The 24,522-nt window shown below is 49.1% G+C and overlaps 1 protein-coding gene across 2 annotated transcripts in view; it reads left to right on the top strand.

Moving 5' to 3' along the window:
* LOC126547951 (mitochondrial sodium/calcium exchanger protein-like) overlaps positions 1-24,522 on the top strand; it is a 150,363-nt gene that overhangs the window by 81,867 nt on the left and 43,974 nt on the right. The window contains exons 1-5 of one of the 2 annotated variants that reach the window (XM_050196025.3): positions 6,695-6,841; positions 12,070-12,222; positions 17,957-18,009; positions 19,687-19,744; positions 21,824-21,926. In XM_050196025.3, the coding sequence (XP_050051982.1) occupies positions 6,818-6,841; positions 12,070-12,222; positions 17,957-18,009; positions 19,687-19,744; positions 21,824-21,926 (391 nt within the window). In that variant the 5' untranslated portion in view covers positions 6,695-6,817. Of the gene's footprint in view, positions 1-6,694; positions 6,842-12,069; positions 12,223-17,956; positions 18,010-19,686; positions 19,745-21,823; positions 21,927-24,522 lie in introns of those variants that run through there. The other variant, XM_050196018.3, reaches the window with a different exon arrangement.

The following is a 24,522-nucleotide window of genomic DNA, read 5'->3' on the forward strand; positions in this document are numbered from 1 at the left end:
TCACTCGACTTTGACTGCGACGAGTGGCTGGAACGAGACCTGCGGGGGTATTCTGTAAGAGTGCACCTAGTGGACTGTCCATTTCGGCCGCTGCTGAGTGGCTAGGGCCGCTCGTCTCCTCCTCTCTCGTACAGCTGCATCCAATCAGCAGCGGCTGAAATGGCCAGTCCACTAAGTGGACTCTTACAGAATACCCCCCTGCTTCAGCGGCGCATATCCCGTTAATTAACTCCGTCGCAATGCGACCTTCAAAACAACTCGGCACTAAAGGCACACGCCGTGTGCCTTTCGTCCGCGGCCAGACTTGCGCGACCCTGCAAAATGGGGAACACATATTTCCAGACAAGCTTCCGGTTGACGCTGTAGAAGCCGCTTCAATTACGCCCGCGGCGGCCGCGTTCACACGGGAGCGGAACGCGAAACACGCTCGCGTCACGGTTCGTTGGGCCGCGCGTTAAAAGAACCCCTGGCGGTCAAAACGAATCCAACAAGCTCCACTGTGCAGTATTGTATACCCACCATGCAGTGTCTTTATGGTCGCCACATCGCCGGTCCTGTGTTTAACGAACGGACTGATCAGTCCGGAGGCACGGCCTCCTCCGTGCGAGGGTCACCGTAGGATCAGCGCGTGTTATGCGTTCCTATGAATGATCGGGCTGCGCCCCGTCGCCGTTGCGTGTGACAAGACAACGGTGATGTCGAAACTCGTGTTTGTCGAACGGTCGTGTCCCCGTTGCAGAGCGAAAAAAAAAGAAAATCTTCGACTTAAAGAGATCTTCGGCGTCAAGGAGGTTCCAGACGCTCCAGACATTCATCAATTCAGTAACGTAGACCTTGTTCAGAAATGCGTTCTTTTAACTTGAAGCCCACGCTTGACTCGAGTTAAACGACGCCTGTCGTGAACGTGCCGAAAGGAAACCCAACGAGCGCCCCTGGGCACGTTCACGCCAGGCGTCATTTGGGTCGAGTCAAGCGATGGGCTTCGAGTTAAGAATCCGTTTGTGAACGCGCGGTGAAATAATCCGTTACATCAGTGCCGTTTGACCGACCCATTTCGGGGCGCTGCATCGAAGGGACGAGAGGGCCGGCGCGGCTTCGATCGCGAGACACGGGCTTGCGTCCTGTTTCGATATGCGCTTTGTGCGTCGCTCTTGTTGAGCCGTCTCGCGCGCAATGTAGTGTACCTCCTTGCGCTATGTACGCTTCTGAGTGACGGCTCACCTGAACGAGATATACCTATCAAATATTTCCAGAAAGGAACGTGCTCGAGAGGAGCGATGACCGGCTCGCCTCGCAAAACTGTAGATCCGCCCGAAGCCCAACATCCTCCTCCTCCTCTTCCTCCTCCTTCTGCTAAGAGGTGTTTCTGTAGTAGAACGACCCCTACGCATACTCCGCAGTCTCAGTCAATTTAGTTTGCACGGTGTCGATGACCTCAAAGCGCCTGTTTCGATGTCATCACGCCGCTGCCGCCGTCGTCGACGTCGTGCCATCAATTGTCATCCCTGCTGGCTCTTTGCCACATTTTTGTACAATTAGGCGATACCGGGCATATTGACACGTGGACTTGTTTGTCTTTCTCGGGTGAGTGCTTTTCACCGTCTAACAAATGTTGTCGGTCAAGGCGGGACGCGCTTGCACGAATTGGGAAAACCGCCGTTGGTTGCTCAGTGGCTATGGTGTTAGGCTGCTGAGCACAAGGTCGCGGGATCGAATCCCGGCCACGGCTGCCGCATTTCGATGGGGGCAAAATGCGAAAACACCCGTGTACTTAGATTTGGGTGCACTTTAAAGAACGCCAGGTGGTCGAAATTTCCGGAGTCCTCCACTACGGCGTGCCTCATAATCAGAAAGTGGTTTTGGCACGTAAAACCCCATAATTTAATTTTTTTTATGTATCGGGAAGTTTCTGGAATGTTTTCGGTTGTTCTATCCGCTGTCTATTGTCGCCGAACCTTGTGTAGTCTGATTACATGTACGCGCGACGCGAATGGTGTAGAACTTTCTGGAAGACACGCGGGCACCAGTGATTACTTTGGCACGTTCGATGGCACGTGCATAAAATGCGACGCGCTTGACCGCGGTAGAGCAGATTTCGACGATCGCCGACTCTGTTCGCCGCTATCGTTGTGCTTTGAGTGTAGCATGTTCTTGTGGGCACTAGGTTCGCCCAATAAAACGCTAGTTTCGTCAGCCGCCGTTCGTTATTTACTCACCGTCACTACTACGTGACAATGTAGTGCAAACAAACCACCGGATATATAGTGGGAAACAAAGCGGCTCTTTCCGAATATTTGGGACATGCTGAAAGTATGCTCCACATATTCGGCGCTCTCAAACTCGGCGGTTTCATACTGGTGTGCGTGTGCGTGCGCGCGCGCGTTTGTGTGCGTGTGTGTGTGTGTGTGTGCGTGCGTGCGTGTGTGTGTGCGTGTGCGTGTGTGTGTGCGTGTGCGTGCGCGCGTGTGTGTGTGTGTGTGTGTGTGTGTGTGTGTGTGTGTGTGTGTGTGTGTGTGTGTGTGTGTGTGTGTGTGTGTGTGTGTGTGTGTGTGTGGACCTCGCGCTCAAAAATAAAGTCCTAGTAGACCATTCTTTCGCCGACCATTCTAGATAGGGTTGTTGGTGGCGGGTGCCAAAAAAATAAAAAAGTCCACTCGCCAAGAATAAAAGAAGAATAAAGAACACGAAGTTTCGGGCCCCGTACGGGTCCCTTGGTCACAACGAAGATATATAAGCAGATAGATAAGCGCGGCTATTTATGGGTGAGGTGGCGCAGCGTACGAGTGTATATCTCGGGAAGATAACCCCGTGTCCCGTTTGTCGTGCGTCTATATAGTTGATTGTATGTAGTATGATTCTAAAAGCAGACGGGCAGATAAGTGTTTCTCTTTTGCGATGATGGCTGCCGAGTCGCAGACAGTGCTGTGTCCGGTTAGTTCGCAATGTTCCGCCAGGGCGTTCGCGGCTGTGTGGCTCTTGGCGACGTCATTCACGCGTTGGTTCAAGCGCCGTTTAAAATTTCCGCTCTCGCCGATGTGGGACACGTCACACTCCTTGCATGTTATCTTGTAGATCACTGCCCGATAGTCCGCGTGCTTCAAGGGGTCGCTTGCGCCTACCAGCTGTTGGCCAGGTTTTCGGGAAGGCACGTGGACGATTTGCACACCGTATATGGTATAGTATGATGAACTTTATTATTGTCCTGAAGATCAACCCTTAGGTTGACGCAGGCGGCTCCCACGTCGAGACAGTAATGTTTAACCTTACCGCCGTATCGTAGGCCTTCTGGACGGCCTGTACTTGATCGAAAAGCCGTATAGCCATTAAACATTTCTTGCAAGCGCTTCGCTTGTACCCACCGTGCAAGGTATACCGCCGCGTGCTTCGCCGTTTCTTTCGCCGTTTCACGGCGAGGCTTCGCTGATTCGCGCCCCTGCGTTCTGAGCAGTTGTCGAGGGTAACCGTCGTTTAACAGGTCCCCTTCTCACAACCTGCGGCTCTTGCCCTATACGTTTCGTGGAGCTGGAGCAGACGCGAATTGCACGGAAAAGAAGAGTGCTGCTGTGACGGATCGCTTTTTGCCCAATTGGGCGCGCCGATGTCAAAGTTCAGGTATACTTTCCCGTCCGCGTTGGCTTTCTGTACGCGCCAGTCCTTAAAGCCGCTTGAAAAGTCATCTCGACGAGGACATCCAGGAAGGGAATGTTGCGCCCATTGGTTTCCTCTTCAGCGGTGAACTGCACACTCGGCTTTGAAGGAATTTAGGAGCTCGAGGAAACGTGTTGCGTGTCGGAGACGGGTAACGCAGAAGCAGTCGTCCATGTATCTTATAAAGAGCTTTGGTCGCGTCCCGAATGAAGACAATAGGCGGCACTTTCCAGATCCTCCAGAGCAATATGATGGCGCAAACGGCGGGACACAGAAGCTCCCATCGTCGCGCCGAATACCTGCTCGTAATACTCCTTGTTAAAGACGAAGTACGGATTCTCGAGGCAGGATTTCAGAAAGCGGCAAACGTCGTGGGTTTCGAACGGCGTACGTTCGGGCAAAATAACAGTCAGCGTCGAGAAGTTTCCTGCGGCCCTCGACAGCATAGTCAATAGGCACGCACGTAAACATTGACTTTACGTCAAAAGAGATCGCGACTTCGTCGTCGTCAACGCAGGCGCTTCTCATTTGCTCAATGAAATGAACGGAGTCTTTGACGAGAGCGGGCGTGAGTCCTGCAAGCGGCTTAAGAATACGGTGCAAGTAGCCGATTTTCGTCGAACACTTGGCTATGGCCATAGGTAGGGTTGTTAAACCTCTCGTCGCGGGGGGTCTATTTCTGGAAACAGAGGCTTCCGGATCTACAAGCTGCGTCGATCGCAGTACTTTGACACCTAGATATACGATCACACTTCCGTAAGCGCCGGGTGAACAAACCCTCGCGGACAGCCTTTCGAACGCCTCGACAAAAACCGTCATAAATGCGCGCTTTTCTTTTTCACTAAACTTTCCTTGTCTCTTCTCCCACTTTGTGTGTCTTTTAATGTTTCCGACCGTTTATGCGACCTCGACGGGGACCTTGACACGTGTCTATATATATGTATAAAGAAAATACATTTACGATGGTTGGTTCCGAACCTGGTTCCCCCCCAGCACATAAGCCTTATCATATGTACGCACACATGTATACGGCACATATACGCACTATCCATAAAGTCACGGACTACAATTTTTTTCTTTATTGTTGTTGCTGTTTATGCCGCAAGTAGGATTGGCGGAACGTGATATACTAAATGTTGGAATGTGAAACATCGACCCAGTGTGGTTACACAAACGTTAGGCCGTTTCCATCTCGCGTGTTGTTGACGTATAATCTCTCTCTCTCTCTCTCTCTCTCTCTCTCTCTCTCTCTCTCTCTCTCTCTCTCTCTCATTTTGACATGTCTTGCCGGGGTGGCACAAAAACCATGGCGTTCTGTTGCTGCGCACAAGGTTGCGGGTGCGATTCCCAACCTCTGCGGTCTCATATCGATAAGATGCAAGAACGAACAAAAAGAAAACGTTCGTGTACTTAGATTGATGTGCAGTAATATGTACGTATATCCATGCGCTATCTAAGTGCAGTTTATTTATTTATTTGTTTATTTATTTATTGGTACTGTAATCTTCATTGCAGTGCCAAAGGTTCACTTGGATTAGTTAATGTGCACAGTAAAAATTAATTCGGAGCGCACCGCTGTGACGGCTCTCGAATCCCGCCAGCATTGCTTTAGGTCGGCAAAAAAAAAAAAAAAAAACATGAATCGACACCAAGCGAGAGACGTGCACTAGTAGGCTTTCGTGTAGGGCGAGGGAATCGCCCCTACAGGGCGTAAAGCCTATTCACGCGTATTTATGCTGGCGGCCTTTGCATGCTGGTACAGGTGGTATATACGTACGGGGATCTTTCTCTCCGCCGATTCGCGCGATAATACCGTTAACGCAGGACTATAGTTTCGTCGCCGCCAGTGAAGTTTCGCACGTCCCGCATAGTGCGCTTCACGTTGCACTGCCCGACGCGGCGCGGCACGACAACGACACGATGACAACGGAGATGGCGACGGCGAGTAAGCTTGACGACGGCAGGACTATGTACTATATACGACAGTACGAGGACGGTACGTGGCAAGGCGACTGCGATGGCGCGACGAAGACGAAACGACGATAGGCGGGCGACGAAGCTCGGCGATCGACGTCGCCCGACACGGCGAACGCCGCGTCACTAAGACAAATGGCACGACGACGAAGATGCCACGATGACGACGACGGCACGATGACCGCATGCGATGGCGTTTCTGCGACGACTGTGATGGGACGCGGGACACTCCGGAAGCATTTCAAATCTCTATACGTAGGGGCCCCCTTTCGAGATGAGAACGCTTCACGAAAAGGCCGCGGGCACCGGGATGCGAGGGGGACAGCACTGTCGAATAAAAAGAAAATGAAAACGGTGGGTTCCCGGCAGCACTGGGATTCAACTACGAGTACGTAGCTCCCGATCGAGGTGGGCGCTCGCCAAATTTCGCCGCCGTTTTGCGGTTATGCGGCGGTTACGTGCAGCGGCGCGTCCAGCGGTTGTGGTATATCACTCCACAACCGAGGCATGCGCAGGTGTCAGCCCGTTAACGCACCCGCAGAGCGTCCCGGCGAAGGATTCCCGCACAACGCAACCCGTCTCTGCCGCATGTTGCGCGTTTCATCGTAACGTCATGCTCGCGAACCCGGAAAGCGACAGCGCATGCGTGCGACTGTCGAGAGTAAAACAGCTGTGCTGGCCCCGCAGCTGAGACGCGCACTGTCCAGCGTGTGTGTACGTATATACTTATACTTATAAATATCCTTTGGAGAAAGAGAAGGCGAGGGGATGGGGGCGGGGAATCCGCGAGTCAGCAGCAACGCGTGTGGGCCTCGAAAAAAAAAAGAAGGAAAAGGAAACCTGCGGGCCACATACATCGCGGAGTTCGCACACGCGCACACGCGAGACAATCAGCTCAGGTATGTCGCGCTGCAATCGAACATCGCCGCCGCCGCAACATACTAGCACCACTATACGTCAAAAAAATAAAGAAAAGATGCGCGCTGACTCTCGTTAGCGACAGTTGTGCACGCATGTGGACTGAGCAGACGACGTTGTTGTATAGCGCGCAGTTTTGCGTCGACGGTTTCCACGGACAGACGCCAAGAGCCTACGCATCGCAGCGCTAACGGGTATACTATAGAGAGACGTGCGTGTGTGTGGAGGAGCGGGACCGCTCGGATGCGCGTTCGTGCCCGCTGCAAGTGTCTACGCGATGGATACGTACGGCGGAAGAGTGGTACGTCGACGAGTTTCGTTGTTAGTTTCTGTGAATGGGCTCGCGTTCGATGGCGTGTATTATTTTTCATTGGTATCTTTTTTTTTTATTCGTGCGTACAAAATGCATGGTGGCTGTTTGCTTTCTCCTTTTCTTGGTTTTTATTTGAAGATGCTTTATTTCATCGTTCTCTGTTTTATGAATTTGCGTCCCGGTGAAATCTTGTCATTTTCTCTCTATGTTTTTCTCATTGACGTGCCTATAACGTAATTTATATTAGGAGATAGAGGTCGTGAGTTCCATAACCTTCATACCCGAAAACACGACGTCACGTTATGGACTGCGTAACCGTGATCACGGTGTGGCATTATCGGAAGGGCTATAACCCTCATCCGTCCTCCCCCGCCCCCACCACCCCAAAATATGCATAAATAAAAAATTGCATATTATCTTGTCCTGAATCCGGTGATACCGGACGCTTCGAGACGCTTAAATATTCCTTGTCTGAAGCTCCCATCCCTTCTCATTGTCGAAAATTTCTCTGTATTCAGACGCATTCAGCCGCCACTGACCGCGAAATTGCGTACATAAGCTAAAGATTAAGCTGATGAGAACTGTCATGTTGCGGCGAGTTGATTACCTTAAGTAATTTGTTACTGCGACGGCAGTTCGTTCTGTTACGTCATCGTCTCCGTCGCCATATAGTTTCCTACGAAAGCCACTAAGATAGCGCTAGCGCTGCGATCGCTCGTCTAGCACGAGAGTACTATGGCTAAAACGTGGATTTGTCTAATCTTAGCGCTTGACACGGCTTCGAACGTTCCTGTGGCTTTGTTTATTACGCATTATTTGGCCAAGCTTCAAAGTTTGCGTATAGCTCACTACAAACACGGCGAGGCAATTAATTAGTCGTTGTGCACATGCGTAATAATTGCGAAACGATGCAGTCATAACACAATATCGATTCGTCACTGGACACACTTAATTCGCGTTGCTGTATTAGGTGAATCTTAATATGCTCCCAGATTCGTGGCAAGACGTTGTAAGTTATCAGTCTACCAAGTCGCAAACGAGTCCAAAGCCAGAAGGCCGGAGTTCGGGCAAATTCGTGTACTACCCATCGTCCTCATGCTGGGGTGACATTCCGGACATTGCGAAATTCATGCCGTGTTGGCGCCTTCAGCCAATCAGAAACGCCGTGGCAGCACTGTGAGCCAATTAGACGTCCAAGTATGGCGAACTCCACAGCATGGTGGAATTCGACACTGTCCAAAACAGCGCCCTGGCTTGAACTCTGGCCGTGTGCCATGCAGCTCGCCTATAGTATGGGATATAGCGCCAAGGTTCGTTCAAATGATTTTTTGTATATGAAACCCTGTGGTCGTCGTCAGGTCGACCTCTCATCTTGAGCTTTGCCCTCACCCTATGGCGCAGAAAGAGAAGAAAGGAAAGCAGACTGAATATTGCCCCCGACCATGAACGAGAACCCTGATCAGATGAGCGTGCTATTATCACGCTATCTACCGGCCTACTTTTTGTCTTTCGTAGCATTTATTTGCCTGCGCACAGCCTCATGAACAAGTAGCGTTGGCTTATCAACCAACTATTCAGACTCGTATGTACAGCGCACTATGACGCCATGATGCAATCTCCATATGTGCAAACTAGCGACATTCGCAGTAGCACGCTGTAAGTACACGTACACTGAAAGGCCGACATATAAAATACGCAGTTCACATTTCCGAGGAGTTCTTCAGCGGAATATTTTTTTTTTTCACTAGAAGGTGCATAAGGATAAGTACCTCAATAAGATGGCGTACCACTGCAAGAGTCCAGTTTAACGTCGCATTCACCATAAACATCTTTTGGATGGATAGTCATTTCAGCAAAATGCACTTCTGGAGAAATACGTTACGGTTCTACAAGAGCGTTTTTTCACAAACTGTGTATTTCCATACGAATATATATATATATATATATACCGGTACGTCCTCCCGAGAAGTTGGCAACAGGCATCACACAGTGTGGAAGATTGGCGGAACCTTTTCCGTGAGACCGTGGTTTGCAAAGAAAAAGCGTTTTCGTTTCTTCAGTTAACGGGCCGTGCATGCAGTTGCAGACGATACAATAGAACACTGTTTCACCAGCACGTGAAGACGGCCATCCTGCTTTGAAACATCCTTCAGCGAACTCCGAAGGACTTCACCACCGATCGACATCGCCACGCTGTCGCGCATCTCCGCCGCTTGGCAAGTTGTGCGGAGTTGTGTGCGTCACGCACACAACCGAAAGGGGTGGCGTTTTTCTGCATGCGTTTCGGAAGCCGCAGCAGGAAATACTGCATGTACAGCGGGCGGAAAGGACGTTGTGCCAATCGCGAAGAAGTGCAGTTTCTTTTTTTTTCGCGAAGCTTGCGGGGTCCGCAGTAACTGAACAGCCGCTGTCTCGCTAAACGAACTCATAAGCCGCATGAACAGCTCAGGTCTGCTGGTTTCTGTCTCGTTATTTCTTTATGTTTCGTGGTTCTAAGCACGCGAGGGAAGAAAATGTACATGCGACGGAGTTTACGGTGCGCGTTGACACACGCGCTGAAAAGGATGCAAGGCACCTCTACGATTTCTTTTGGAGCGCAGCTATTAGGTGCCCGTTCCTGCGACTAGCGTCGGCGTCGGCGTAACCGAGGGAACGAGCACAGCGAAAGGTGAAGGCGAACGCAAAGCGCAGCGGGGGATGAAAGACGCGAGGAGGAAAGCGGAAGAGGAGGAAGCCGTGGCGAATGGGCGAGAAGGAAAGCGTAGTGCGGCGACGATGGCTACGAGATGGCACCAGAGTAGCGCGCGGCATCCGGGAGGTCTGTCGGCGGCGGCTGCTGTTAATCGCGAGCGCGCAGAACTCCAGAACAGGCCAGGCGGACCTCACAACCATCCCGAGGGACAAAATTGTCGTTACTCCAATCCCAAAAGGGAATGACCCCGTTTTAAACCCGGGACGCAGAGAGGCTAGGGCCGAACACTACAAGAAGACGTACGAGTACAGGAGTAACACATACCACACTGACGCCACCGTACACACAACACGTACACCGTGGTTTACAACCACACTGGTAGATGGCATTTAGAGAGAAGTAACGAGCACCACAGCGCGGGCCTACAACATCTGTGAAGACAAGGAGGTAGCCATCGCTACGGCTATTGCGGCGCACACGAACACAAGTGAGGAAGCTCACATCCTGACGGACTCCATGCAGGCGCGTAGAAACTGCGGAAACGGTAGGCTCTGCGTGGCAGCCGCCACGATAATAAATAAAGAACAAGGACTATCAAATCATAGTGGCGTCGGAGGAAATGAACTCGCCCACGTCGTGGCCATTGCGCACACAACATACCACTGGCGCCCCGACAGTCAGGCGAATATCGAACCCGAACCGGTAGACTGGAGCCGATCGGCAATCCTTGAAAATTACAAAAGGGCTCGAATTAAATTCGCTGCCCCCCCCTCCCCCCGGTCGGAAACTAAGCGAAGCGGGACAACTCACTCGGAAGAGTCGCAAACCTAAAAACCTCACCTACATCTCCTGCACAAAACAGATAAAGAGCGATATCAAGACGAGTGCCCTTGGTGCGGGACCGAGCCCACGCTAGACCACGTCACGTGGGAATGCGCCAAGGCTTCTCCACAAGACAACACTCGCGAAACTCACAACGCGAGAAGGATGGGAGGCCTTGCTCCCCTGCTCGGAGGAGACAGCGCAGAGGGGCTACCCACGCTCCAGGCAAGCCGCAGAGCTCGAGCCAGCGGAGCCCTGGAATAGGGGCCTCGATACCAGCCTGAAGACCGCTCGTCCTATTTTCTACGAGAAGTGTTTTCTACTATACTGCTGCTGTTAATCGCGCCCGCGCGCTGGCCCGGCCCACGCGCTGCCTCTCGCTATCTCCAGATTAGCGAGGCAGTCGCGCCTCACTTCGCTCCGTTTGCATCGTGCCGCACGAGACTGACTGTCCGTGCCAGCCAATTCGTCGCCAGATGAAAAACGCGTATATATAGAGATGCGCTCAAATTTCGCATTAGGTAGTATCGTGGTCGTCGGTGAATTTTTTTATCTTCCGTAGAACTTCCAATAATCATGAGACGAGCTGCACTTTTCACGTTGTCATTCGTCATTACGTTATCCTGGGACAGTTCCCGCAGGTAACGCTCTGCACATGCCTCTTTTTTTTTTGTCCCCCGTCACATATGGCGTGGAACAACAAAAAAATCGAAGTCACGCGCTCGGCTTTCTGGGTTAGAACCGAATTTCCAAAAGTGAATTCGGTGGTCTTATTATTGTTTAATTTTTACGCAACGGTGGCTCATACGTAACTCGGGTGCTGCCTTGCTCTGTTAAATAAATAAATAAATAAATAAATAAATAAATAAATGTAGTACCCGGGCCCCTCTCTCGTTACTACGTAGGGTGAGAGCAATTATATATACGGGGTATAAAAAGTATTGTTCCAACAAAAGGAAAATATTTCTAATGATTATTGAAGTGAGGACAAAGTGCTAGCGTAACACAGATAACTAAAAAAAAAGAAATGAAAGGAATAGTCGACCATAGCATCTGTAAATAATCAACCGATATGCGTGGACACAGAAAATGTCTTATTTGTTGTTGATCGGTGTTGTTTTGCTGTGGGACACTGATCACGACAATGCCAGAGAACGTTCAAACCAGTTCAAGGCATACAACGAGGACAATGGTTTCGGAGAGCATGTAGCTGGTGCCGCATTTTCACCCCGAATCAGCGCATATAAAACGGGGAGGGGGGAGAGGGGGAGGGGACGAAGATGAGCGTTGCCGAGGGCTCTAGTATAAGCTTGACGATAGGGGCGGCTTGCACGAACATTTAGTAACGGAAATAGTAACGAATTTAAGAACGCGTTCTTGTTCGGACTAGGCGTTGTCTGTGGGACACTTAAGAACGACTCGCAAAGACGATAGGTCTTCGCGAGTCGAACAGGGGCAGAATGAGCACCAACCAAATGCGCGACGCGAGCTGGCGCTTGAAGAAAAAGAAAAGAAAGAAAGAAAAGAAAAGAGTGCTCCCGATTCTCCGTGCCGCAACATAGGCCGAATTTTGCGAGAAACACGTTCTCGGAAGTTTATTGTTATATACGTCGGTTCATTCTCCTCTCACCCTCTAAGCTGTTTTTTGTTCTCTCTATCTTTCTTTTTCTTCGCGCACGTGGCGTTCCGGTGCTGCCCGCAGTGCGACCGGGTGCACCACCTGAACGCGAGCCTGCAGTGCGATTTCGTGTCCATCAACGAGGAGTGTCATTCGGACGAGCAGTACCTGGCCTACACCACGTTCGTCTACTGCGCCTTCGGGTCGGGCCAGACCGTGCCGGGGCTCGTCGTACTCGTGAGCAAAATTTCTGTCGCGATTTTCATCATCATCATTATATTATTATTATTATTATTATTATTATTATTATTATTATTATTATTATTATTATTATTATTGTTGTTGTTGTTGTTGTTGTTGTTGTTGTTGTTGTTGCCACTGCAAGACGAAAGCTTCTCACAGCGATCTCCCATCACCCCTGTATCTTGCGCTAGCTGATCCCAACTCAAGCTTGCGAATTTCTCGGTTTCATCGCCCCACCTGATTTTCGACCGTCCTCGACTGCGCTTCCCTACCATTGGCACCCGTACCGTAACTGTAGTGGACCACCGGTTATCAGCCCTACGCATTACAGAGCTAGTCGGGCTACTTCCCCCCCCCCTTTTTTTTTTCTTCTAATGTCAAGGGGAGTATGGGAATGTTTCCGTTTACTCCCTATTAATACATGTAGAAATCCTTTGGCGAGAACCGGCTTGAACGAACATTGAAGCACTTGACAGAACAAAATAATTTTTAGCGCCTGTAGGTGGTAGAATATTAATTTCGGTCGTGGATTTTTTTTGTACAAAGATTCTCGAAAATTAGTAAGCCTAAAAAGAAACTGAAGCACGAAGTTTACAAACTTCGTAAGTCTGCACCAAAAACAGATGCCGCAGTTATGTACACTGCGCAAAACGGGTCAAATCTGACACATGGGTCTACAATTTAAATTGCGGGGTTTTACTTGCCAAAACCACGATCTGATTATGAGACATGCCGTAGTGGGGGACTCCGGAATAATTCTGACCACTTGGGGTTCCTTAATGTGCACCTGAATCGAAGTACACGGCTGTTTTTTCATATCGCCCACATCGAAATGCGGGCGCTGTGGCCAGGATTCGATCCCGCGACCTCGTGTTCAGCAGCGCAACAGCAAAACCACTAAGCAAGCACGGCAGGTAGCTAGAACTGGCGCGAAATTGTTACATCGGTTAAGAAGATTTTTGCAAAAGTCCCGCTTACTAATCAACTGTATATTCCAGAGCGGTGTATAATATATCACTCTTTGTCCTATTCAGGTGTCTCAGTTAGTGAACTTCACAGGAATGTTATATAGTTTTTAATTATATTTATTATTACCGAGTTCGACAGTTCTAAACGTGAGTCCTGACATTCTTTTTTTATATTTCCATTGTCGAGAATTTCTTTAAACGCATCGATCGCATAAATGAAAAATCTCTTTCATCGATTCGGTAAATTTTAGCTTCTCTCTCTCTCTCTCTATTAGAAGAAAGCCTTATCAAATTCCGTGCAGTGGATTCCCAGCGGAAAGATTTCCCTGTTCCAGTGTATTTGGGGAGTGTGCGCGCTGAGGGAAAACTTCCTGTTAAGCTGTACTAGAAAGGTAATTAATTCGAGCTGGATTCGTAAATTACGTTGCTGAATTACCGGGGGAAAAAAGCCACTATAGCAATCACTGTGAGAAGGGAGGCCTGGTGAACCAGACAAAAAAAAGCGAACAAAACAAAAGACAGGTGACGGTTATATACGATCTACATATAAGCTATGTGTATAAATGCCTTAAATGTAGCCTACCAGTGTTTACCGCCCGATAAGCCGCGTTCGTGCATACCACGTGACACCTGCGGTTGAGACGACGTGGCCGCCATGGCATTGATCGGCGCTGCAGGCGACCGCCTGGGCTAGGCCCGTGGGTCCGGAACCCGAATGTCCCAGTGCGTTGGATGCTCTACACAGGAAGCTATAGGTCATGTGCATGTCACAAGCCGTGCAGCATGTACCTCCTGTTTCCCCTAACGCGCTTCCTTTTTTTTTTTTTGTTATCTTTCTGTATAGTTATCGTTTGTGGCCGCTGTTCGACGCGCACTCGTTTTCTACGTTGTTTATTCCGCACGTGTTCGGTAATATTTATTAGCACTCTTATCTGAATATCAACTTATCTGCTCGTCGTGCCCGCACTTGTGCGTTCCTGTATTTTTATTTTTTCGTTGGAAATTTTTCAAAAGAGAAAGAAGCGTTACGAGTTGTCTGTATCTTGCGATGTTTTTTTCCCGCATTAAACAAGAAAAAGCAAATGAAAGAAAAAGAACATTATTGTGAAAGCTCCTTGCCCGATGTCCTTTAATATGCCTGTAAGGTGCCTTGAATAAATAAATAAATAAATAAATAAATAAATAAATAAATGAGCACCAAGGAAAAGTGGACGGAGATGGGGTGCAGCCTCTACTGTGGCTCAGTTGGTAGAACATCACACGCGTCATGCTGAGGTCGTAGGCGCGACTTCCAGCGGCGGCAAGTTGTCGTTTCTTCCACCTTAATTCGCCTGTCGTTTAATATTTTCTTATCCTAAGTGTAAAGGAAAAATAGACAGTTATAATTTGTCCTAGGTTTTTCTCGGCTTCGGTTTATATATTTGTTACTCTGTTGTGTATGAAGGGTCTGCCAATGGTTTCGCGAAACACACATTCATACGAACCGGAATTTTTCACGTAAAGAATGAAATAGTACACATACTCAGAGGCTCAGAATTCAGTTTGGTGAACTGCGATATTGAGTTTCGAGAAAATGCATTCGTTTTTTTTTTCTTTAGTTTCTTTTAGATCGCCTGCTTTCGACAGCTTTTCTCAAATCTTTAAACGGCCCAAGTCAGGACTCTGTTCCGGACAGTCACTCGAATATGTCACATTCTTTCCAACGCAACAAAGCATTCAATTGTAGTGCGTCGAACGTGTTCTGTGTGAAAGCATTACTGCGTTTGAGGCCATTTCTGGCATAGTGTTTGCGCCTGACGTCTGCCAAAACCCAAAACATCGGCCCGTAAAATGTTCTCCGGAGTTTGTTAGATTCTTCGCACTGCAACGGGAGAAATTCGATTGAAGTGCGCCGAAAAAAAGAATTCTGTATGTCAGAGGGCAGTTCCGTTCGTTTGAAGCCATTTATGGTATAGACATGTTTACATCTAGCGTCGCTTTAGCAAAAAAAAAAAAAAAAAGAAGAGAAAACGTAATATGTACACGTAGCGCGTCGCGCGGGCAGGACACGTCATTGGCGAGTGGCTGGCCAGCTGAACTTTCAGTCGGAAGAGTCGTCGCTCTCGAATTTTTTTATGGCCCCATCGCATGCCGACCGCTTGCCTGCGTGTACGTGTGTGTGCCGCTCAAGTGAAAAACGAGACCGTGGCCGTCAGCTCCGCTAATTAAATGTCATGTCGTACGTGGATCTCGATGCTGCGCGCACCGGAAAACAGTGATGACGTCACTGGAATGTAGCGCATCGCGCACGGCGTCCGCTTCGACCCCGAGCAGGTAAAAAAAAGTGTTATCCGAGTGTAGTCGTTGTCGCAGGCGTCTGCAAAAGCGACCGTCGGAACGAGCTAATACCAATGAGGTGGCTGAAACGAAAGAAGCGTTTGGCACTTTAAAAAGAACAGATAAGAACAACAGCGAGTGAATGTAACGCGTCAGGTTCAACGGTAATGCGCTTTAGGCTTCACTTCGGGTGTGACACGGCAGGACACTGGAATATAGCCGCGGTCATCTGCGGTGTACTTGGCGTCTTGCGCGCATGCGCGCGATCTCTTGCCGTGCGTTCTTACCGCTGCCGTAGCTGTGGACGGCGTTCAGCCAAGCGTACCTGCGGTGCGAACCTGCAGACCGCGCAGAGCGTCACACGTTACCCGGAAGGCTTAACGGACGTGCGAGGTTCTCGTGGTTTGGGCGTTGGAAACGAACGGACAAGCGTCCCGCTGGCGGTCGTGTCTTCAAGGTGTTAGTGACACCGTCGATGTATCCGTCACGGTAACACCCTGAAAAATTAAGTCCGCGCGCACCACTCTTCCCCGAGGAGTCGTTTTTCTCACCAGCAGGCGTGACGTCACAGGCGCGGCGTTTCGGCGTCATACGCATAATGCAAATAGCCAGCAGCAGATGAAACAGTTCGGGGACATTCCCGTGAAACGCAAGGCGTGCACGTATATAAAGTCGACTCTGTAAATCCGTCGTGCAGCAGAAAAGAAAAGAAAAAAGGAAGCGAAGGGAAAAGAAAAGTAGGGAAGTCGTGACGTGAACGTCACGTGGTTCCACGGCTCCGAAATCCCGGAGGAAGTTAGAAGACTATAGGATGGAGCATTACGTCTGGCAAATATGGCGTCAGCAAGGCATCCTCCTCTGAAGCTCCCCGCCCTTCCCCCCGATGCCTATGCGATGCCTGCACGTTGACTCTTGGGAAGCAGGCCCTCCAAGCTTGTCAGACATTTTCAAGGCATTGTTAGGCTAGTGGTGGCTTTTAGTGACGCCCTCTTCACTATCCGACCTCGTCACGCACTCTCCGCTCAACTCGCCCGCGTACTACCCGCGTGCTCACCGCCTATATATAAAAAAAATCACCGACGATTACGATACTCTCTACGTCATCCGATTTTGCTCAACCAGCCAATCAGCGCGCGCCTGACGGCGATACTATCGTCGCGGTAACAGTATCGCCAAAGTGAATTGTTTCAGAATACGTCCCCGACTTCGCTGGTCATCCACCTTCACAAAGAGAAATGGCTCGTGATTTTTTTTTTTTGTTTACAAAACTCTACAGCCAAGCAGATACGTCATCGAATACCCGATAAGCCAGAGCATATACACACACGAAGCGATGGTGGCGACACCGTCTTGACATTTCCGCACCAGGCTTTTATGACGTCACGGGTCCGAAGAGAATCTGCCCGGGGCTAGTAGAAAATAGGAAAGACACATTTGAAAGAACACTCTACAGCACAAACTCGTATAACATTGCGCTCTGGTGCGTTTTTACATTGTGGACCTTTAGATAAAGTTGGTGGTAAACTTAGAAACATATTCAGTGTTAAGAGGAAGCCATTCGCCCGGGGGCTCCTATCCAAATGCGTGGGAACGGAGAACTCCTTATTCTCGGTAACCAGTGCGCCGATTTTGATCAAACTTATTGCATTAAGTATAGAAGCTAAAATATGGCGGCTGTAGCAAGGGAATCTCTTTTTTATTAGGCCGTCAATTTCTTTACGAAAATTCTTGATCATTGCAAAATTAAAAGAAAAAACTGAACTACCAAGTTTACAACACTATAACTCAGCAGTAAAAAAAAAACGATATCATGCTTCTGTAAACAACACTTAATAATAAATCTAAAGCGTACAAAGTTGGTGCGTCATACACCGCTCTCAAGTATACGAATAATTTTTATATGACATTTCCAAAATCGATCTAAACGAATCAACTATTTAGCGTAAGCTGAAAATTTTTATATCAAATCTGTCCGCCTTAGATGCTTGAACAGGCGAAGTTTACAAACTGCGATATCTCTTTTTGTTGCTTAGTTACGCTTTTGTAAACTTCGTGCCTTAGTTTTTTTTTTTTTTACCTTACCAATTTTAGGGAACTGTCCAAGATATTTCAGGTCCCGAATGAAAGTTCTGCTTCTTAGAATCACTGGAACTTAACTTTTTTTCTCTCTCAAATGGAACACATTTAATTCACATCGGTGTAGCGGTGGTCTCACAAAAGCATTTCTGCGTTTTACAATGTATTTGAATAGCGAAATAGAACTCGACCCCGAGTTACGGCTTCCTCATAGGGCCAGGGCAGGGCATGTCGCCTGCAGGGCTTGAGACCGAGTATTCGACGTTAAATGTGAAACAAAGTTAAACGGTTTATCGAGTGCCCTGGAGATGGTTCACGCTGACAGCTTATGTCTAACCTCTTTTCTTTTTCTTTGGCCGTCCTTCCAGGCACTGGGCCTCCTCATCATGTTCGTGGGCCTGGGAATCACTGCTGACGACTTGTGAGTTTACGAACACTATACTCTCCGTGCCGGCATTGCTAAATTCTTTTTACTTTTTTTTGCTCGATGCTTCGTTCGGCAACCTTGCCTGTGCAAACTGTGTGACTCTGGCTGAAGCGCGTGATATTTGGACTTCTCCTACGCAACGTTGCAGGATGTCGAGGTGGTTTCACACCGACAGAGTGGAGCATGTAATATGTCCTACATATAGGAGGAGAATTGCGCGTTCTCAACTTGAAGTCGCCTATAGCTAGGCCGTATATTGTACTTGAAGAACAGAAAACAGAAGGAGATTGCGCTATGTTTACGGGAACACTCGTTGCATTTATATTTCGAGAAGCATTAAAGAACCACTCGCAGTAAAGAGTGGCCTGGAGCACCCCGCTAAGACGTCCCTCAAAGCCCAGCGGTTGCTTTGAGATGTTAAACGTCATCAATAAATCATACGCTATGTGTCATCCACTGCGTCATGTCCGGCCTTTCAACATGGCATTGCCTTTTGCATAACGTCGCGAATGCGTGCACCGTTGCGCAGGGTCCTAGGCGGCGGCCTGCGAAGTTGTCGTACGCTCAGTTATATGCGGCACGCCGCAGCATTTAGTGGGTGCTGCAACGTACATGTAAGCGGCTGGCGTGGAGCTGGTCGGGCCAGTGCCCTTCACCGAGGTGTTCCGGCGATACGAAGTTGACGTTATCATTTCCTCCGTCAGTTCATTCACTGAAAAACGGAGGGGCACACCGTGCAGTCGAGAACGACGCAGCGTGACGGAGTTCCTTTTCGAGAGCCTGTCGATCGTTACTCTTAACCGATTAATCGGTAAGGCAGCGCGTATGTAACGCAGAAAATTAGGGGAAGAGGAATTGCAGTGAGGTTACTTAAGCCCATTTGGCCAAGCTGGGCTGGCTACCCTGCGCGTGGGGAAGGGAATGGGTGCATTGCGGTAGCTGTCACCCAAGAGACTGGAGACTTGGCTATAGGCACGCTGCTCCTTGTCTAGCGCAAATGAAATACCGTCTTTCCTCTACTGCATCTGCGATTGTAAACGGCATGCAATATTAAGTATTTGTACCAGAAAATTTGGGTATTTTGCTTTCTTCTTTACGTGTTTTTAGTTTTGCGCATTAAGAGATTTCACTTTGTAAGAACGCCTAATTTTGTGGAAGAGAGCGTGGGCTTCTGGGCCACGTTTAAGCTTTCTTGACCTTGCATAACTACAACAGTAGCTTACACTTGACTACAGGCAGTGCGGGCATAAAAACGTGGAATTTTCAAATTGGCCTTCATTTGTCTGTGTTCGGTCTATGAAAGCCCGCGAAGTTCGCCGAGCAGACAAGTCATTATGCCATAATATACGTATATCGCATAGGTATGGTATAGTTCAATGTATTTCCATGCTAGTGGGAACGCGCTTTTAAGATTGCAAGTCGGGCTATTTGGATTTAACCCTTGGCTGCAGATACATAATAGTCAACGTAAAGATGGATGACAGAGTAAAAAAAAGAAAAGGCCCGGTACGTGCGTTGAACTTTCATCTTTCCCGCGTGGCATTTTCGTACGTCTCGCCTCATCATTCAGTTTAACAATGGCGCCTTAGAGAGCCATCAATTTCTCAGGTGTTCTTTGAAGTATCTATTTTATGAAGTGAACGGTCTTTCTCTCTCTCCTTCTCTCTACAGCTTGACGCCGTCGCTCATCGTCATATCGGACTCGTTGCACCTGTCTCAGAATATTGCTGTATCCTTTTCTGTCTCTCTCTCTCTCTTTCTCTCTGCGCGTGCGCGCGCGTGGGTGTTTTTGTCATTCTGTTGTGTATTGCCACTGAATTTTGTTTTCACCTCCGTTGAAGTCGTCTCTCGGACCCACTGGGTACAAATGCAGTGCCCGTGTTTCTATGCGTGCCGCCTTTGTCGAAAGAAACGGAGCCACAACACGCGTCACCGCAACCTGCGGGGTCGACAACAGGCGACCAAGAGGAACGCGTCCTAAGTGCTCGGTTTTCGTGTCAACGGCAGGTACTCGACCCCTGCCTTCTCCCCCCCCCCCAACTCCAATCCCACCAGGGGTCGAATACCCCAGGGGTCGAGTAGTTTGACAGCTGGCCGCTCTCGAATTCCGCCATATATTGTCCCGTTAGCCATCTTCTCAGTTTTTATTGGTTCATAGGGCTGTCAGCCTCTCTATGATTGGCTCAAAGCGTCAAGATGGCAGAATTCGACTATACGTGACGGAATTCCACAGCGTCCAGAGGGGCACCCCTACTGCTTGCTTTGGCTGCATCTCGGAAAGCTGAAGATGTCGCGAAAGAATTTAAAATGAAGTCGGTTCGAAGGCGGATCTACTTGACAATTACAACCGTTGAGTGACAGACAATGAAGGAGTGCTACTCCGGGTATTGGCGAATTCCGCCACCATCGTCGAATGCGCCATCCGCGAATCTCTGATTGGCTCACAAGGCGACTACGCGCTCTCTGATTGTGTCAAAACGGCAACACGGCGGTATTCGACAACATTGTGGAATTTCACACTTTCTTGGATAGCACCGAAGACGTTCCCAGAGACACTGCTGTGGTTCTTGCACGATGCTGAATTGCGCGCTTTTCTTTTACTTGTCTGAATATGCTTTGCGGCAAATCGCCTGAATAAATTTAAAGAAATGACCCCTCTGCTGACTAATGTGGGTCATGTAATCGATCACCAGTTGTATTCGCACCACTCGAAAGCTTTAGGGAGGAAAGCGAACCCTCGAACTCACGATCTCGGAGCTCTTCATATTCCCAGACGTTCCATGGGACCGCTACGACGCGTCCGACCATCGGCCATGCTCGCACACGTTTAGTGGCTTCATTTTGTTTGACAAAGGCTGTGACAGTACGCTGTCAATTTTGCATCTTTTCGTAGAAGAGGAATCAATGCATATAGCATTGAAATATGTTCATTTGCTGGCCGTTGTTTCTTCGGTTTCAAAACTTGGCTGGCGGTCGCAGCTTTACTGAAAATTAATTGTGTCAAGTAAATTTTCTGGAATTGAATCGAATTAGATTAAATTGGTGTCAAAAACGAAACAACACGAGAGGCAGAAAGCGTGGCTCGTCTGAAGGCCTGTACATTCTGGATTTCACGCTGGAAGGAGTGGCAAAGGAATTTGAGAAAATTTATTGTAAACAATAAAAATGAAGTGTAAATTTTCACTTTTCCGCGCTATATTTTGTGTGATAGTTTCGTCTATGTATAACGTGCGCTGCTGAAACCGTTTGTGCTTGATTGTTTTGTCTGTCTGTCTGTCTGTCTGTCTGTCTGTCTGTCTGTCTGTCTGTCTGTCTGTCTGTCTGTCTGTCTGTCTGTCTGTCTCTGTCTGTCTGTCTCTGTCTGTCTGTCTGTCTCTGTCTGTCTGTCTCTGTCTGTCTGTCTGTCTGTCTGTCTGTCTCTGTCTGTCTGTCTCTGTCTGTCTGTCTCTGTCTGTCTGTCTGTCTGTCTGTCTGTCTGTCTGTCTGTCTGTCTGTCTGTCTGTCCGTCCGTCCGTCCGTCCGTCCGTCCGTCCGTCCGTCCGTCTGTCTGTCTGTCTGTCTGTCTGTCTGTCTGTCTGTCTGTCTGTCTGTCTGTCTGTCTGTCTGTCTGTCCGTCCGTCCATCCGTCCGTCCGTCCGTCCGTCCGTCCGTCCGTCCGCCCGTCCGTCCGTCTTCACTTCATCTGCTACATACCCTTCCTGCCTTGCCATTCGTCCGTTCTTGTTTTGTGCTTCCGTTTGTTTTGTTTTGTCTGCAATCCGCACCGCTCGGTACTTGCGATCCTTGACTTTGGCTGCACGGCCGTAAGGGCGTCACCTTCTTGGCGTTCGGCAATGGGGCACCGGACATCCTGTCATCGCTGGCGGGCATCCAGCAGGCAAGGCCCGAGCTCGTCATCGGGGAGCTGTTCGGTAAGCACGCTTTCCGTACAAATTGAGTCGCCTAATGAAGGCTGACTGTTGCATAAGTAGGACTGCCGAGTGTGTACGACTCTTCGTTCTAAACCATTTGCTCATTCTCACTCAAATCTCGCGCAGAGGTAGCATTTTGCAGTATGTTTAGTTTATTGCTGTGTTTTCGTGCTTTACTTACTCCCCCTCTGTATTCGTCCACAATAAATTAGAGTCTCATCTGCGGCGTCGCCACTTGAGCATCTTTTATTATGCTGTATGGATGGATGTTATGAGCGTGCCCTGTGGAACGGGGCGGTGGTTCACGCCACCAAGCTCTTGTTATTTTTTGCCTAATGTCCTGCCTATGTTAAAGAAAGAAGAAAATGCGCACGATGAATTTCCATAACCAAATTTATGAACACCTATTGTGAACTTTGTTTTTGTACGCCTCCGTCATTTGTCGTTTCCCAACTTCCGCCAATCTTCCAATCGCATTGAACTCCAACGAAATGGTGGCGCCATCGGTCACTGTCACAAGACAAGATGTTCCTTGCAGCTGTGACAGATGGCGTCACGGTTCCCTTCACCAATCAAAAGCTGCCAACGAGATCAGTCTGGGTGATCTGGGCGCTCATCCCGGCATTCCTGGCAGCGAGGTCGCCAATCACGTGGCTCGAGATTTGACCCGCCGAGCAGACGCCGAGGAATCCGAACCGGAGCGCATGTACCCTCTAGTCTCGTACCAAGACATCATACAACATTACAAGCTAACCCGCAGAACGTACGCACCCCCACACAAGTCACTACCTCGAGAGCAGGAGCGATTCTTTTGAGCTCTACAATACATTGCCCCACCCCACAAGAAATCACGTCGTAGCCCCTTACACAATTCTCTCCGCAATGGCGCTTCTGCGCAGAGTCCGGGTCCCTCAAGCGCATAGTAGGGGGTTGCAGACAGGCACCATTACATCCTCCCAAACCTATATCAAACCAACGAGCTTTGGGAGAGAGCCTTGGCCAGCTCCGGCCTCGAGGACTAGCAACGGCCGATTGCGAGGGCCCAGGACGCGACCCGAACTCAAAGCATTCTGGAATGAGGATGCCTATCCAAAGCTTCGTTTATGTAATAAACATGTTTGTTTTCTCTCTCTCTCCGTTGCCGTGGAATCGACAAGCTTTGAGTGGCGTCGCCACATACGACCCCCACCTTGGATTTATTGTGGGCCAAGCTGCGCAAGTAATTCCTGGAAACTTGATTGGGAAACTGATAATAAACTCGCTGCAAAATGCTGCCTACTGTGCAAAATTTGATCGGAAGTCAGCCGTCGGTTTAGCTGGAACAGTCATATAAGCTCGTCGCTCCTATTTATGCAACTTACGTATGGTAGCTAATAAATGCAAGAATTCCAACAAAGACATCGGCAGTTGACTTTCTGCATACCAGGAGAGAATGTTCAGCTGGAAAGAAACTTAAAACTTTCCTACAAAATCGCTATACATAACTACGGCGCTAATGCCTACTAGAGCTGCAAATGTGACGATTCCGCCAGTGTGGCTATTATCGGTACTGCATGGAATTCCCTGACCTTCGCCTTTCCTTAGTCAAACGCTTCGTTGACTTAGCAAAGCGATTATCTTAAGCAGATTATTGCGTTATAAGTGCATCGATTCGGAACGCTACACTCTTAGGCAAAGTTACACCCTTTGGCTTGCCCCTTCTGCCACACAACAATAATCGTTATCTGCCTTGATGCGTTTCCTTTCTTTAACGCTGCGAGCCCGGTACTTTCCAGTAACGAACGGCACGCGCGTTATCAGCATAGAGCAGTTTTCACCCTTTGGAGTGCCCCTTCTGATAACGCGCGTGCCGTTCGTTACTGGAAAGTACCGGGCTCGCAGCGTTAAAGAAAGGAAACGCATCAAGGCAGATAACGATTATTGTTGTGTGGCAGAAGGGGCAAGCCAAAGGGTGTAACTTTGCCTAAGAGTGTAATGCGCGTGCTCAGAAACGTTGCTGCCTTGCTGTGTTCAGAAAACTGTGATTGCTTAGAAATTTACGACGATAGAGCGCAATAAATAACGCCACAAGAACGTCTGAAGCCGCAAGCATCAATATCATACGTGGAACTAACCATAATTATCGCCATTACGTGTGACGCAGCCCCCTCTGTACAACTGTACCTGAAACGTTGCACCCTCGTTCGTTGCATGACGGACAAACCTGTCTACATTTCCGGAAATAAAGCCCGCCTGCCCCGACGCCGTGGTAGCAGAACGATCGCAGTGCCACGTTTCTTTTCTAGCGAGTTTTACGGTAACTCTTTGACCATCGGAGCGGGTGAAACGCACGAATATAATCACCGCGTTTGTCGCTGCGCTGCGACTGCCGAAGATGGCGAACGGTGCTTGATATGAAGCACGCGGAACTACAACCGAACAGAGCGGACAACTGTGAAAAAACACGCCGTGGTTGCTCCGTGGCTGTGGTGATGGGCTGCTGAGCACGAGGTCGCGGGATCGAATCCCGGCCACGACGGCGGCATTTCGATGGGGGCGAAGTGCGAAAACATTCGTGTAAGCTTGGATTTAGGTGCACGTTAAAGAACCCCAGGTG

This window comes from Dermacentor andersoni, chromosome 3, assembly GCF_023375885.2.
Source record: "Dermacentor andersoni chromosome 3, qqDerAnde1_hic_scaffold, whole genome shotgun sequence".
Taxonomy (NCBI): domain Eukaryota; kingdom Metazoa; phylum Arthropoda; class Arachnida; order Ixodida; family Ixodidae; genus Dermacentor; species Dermacentor andersoni.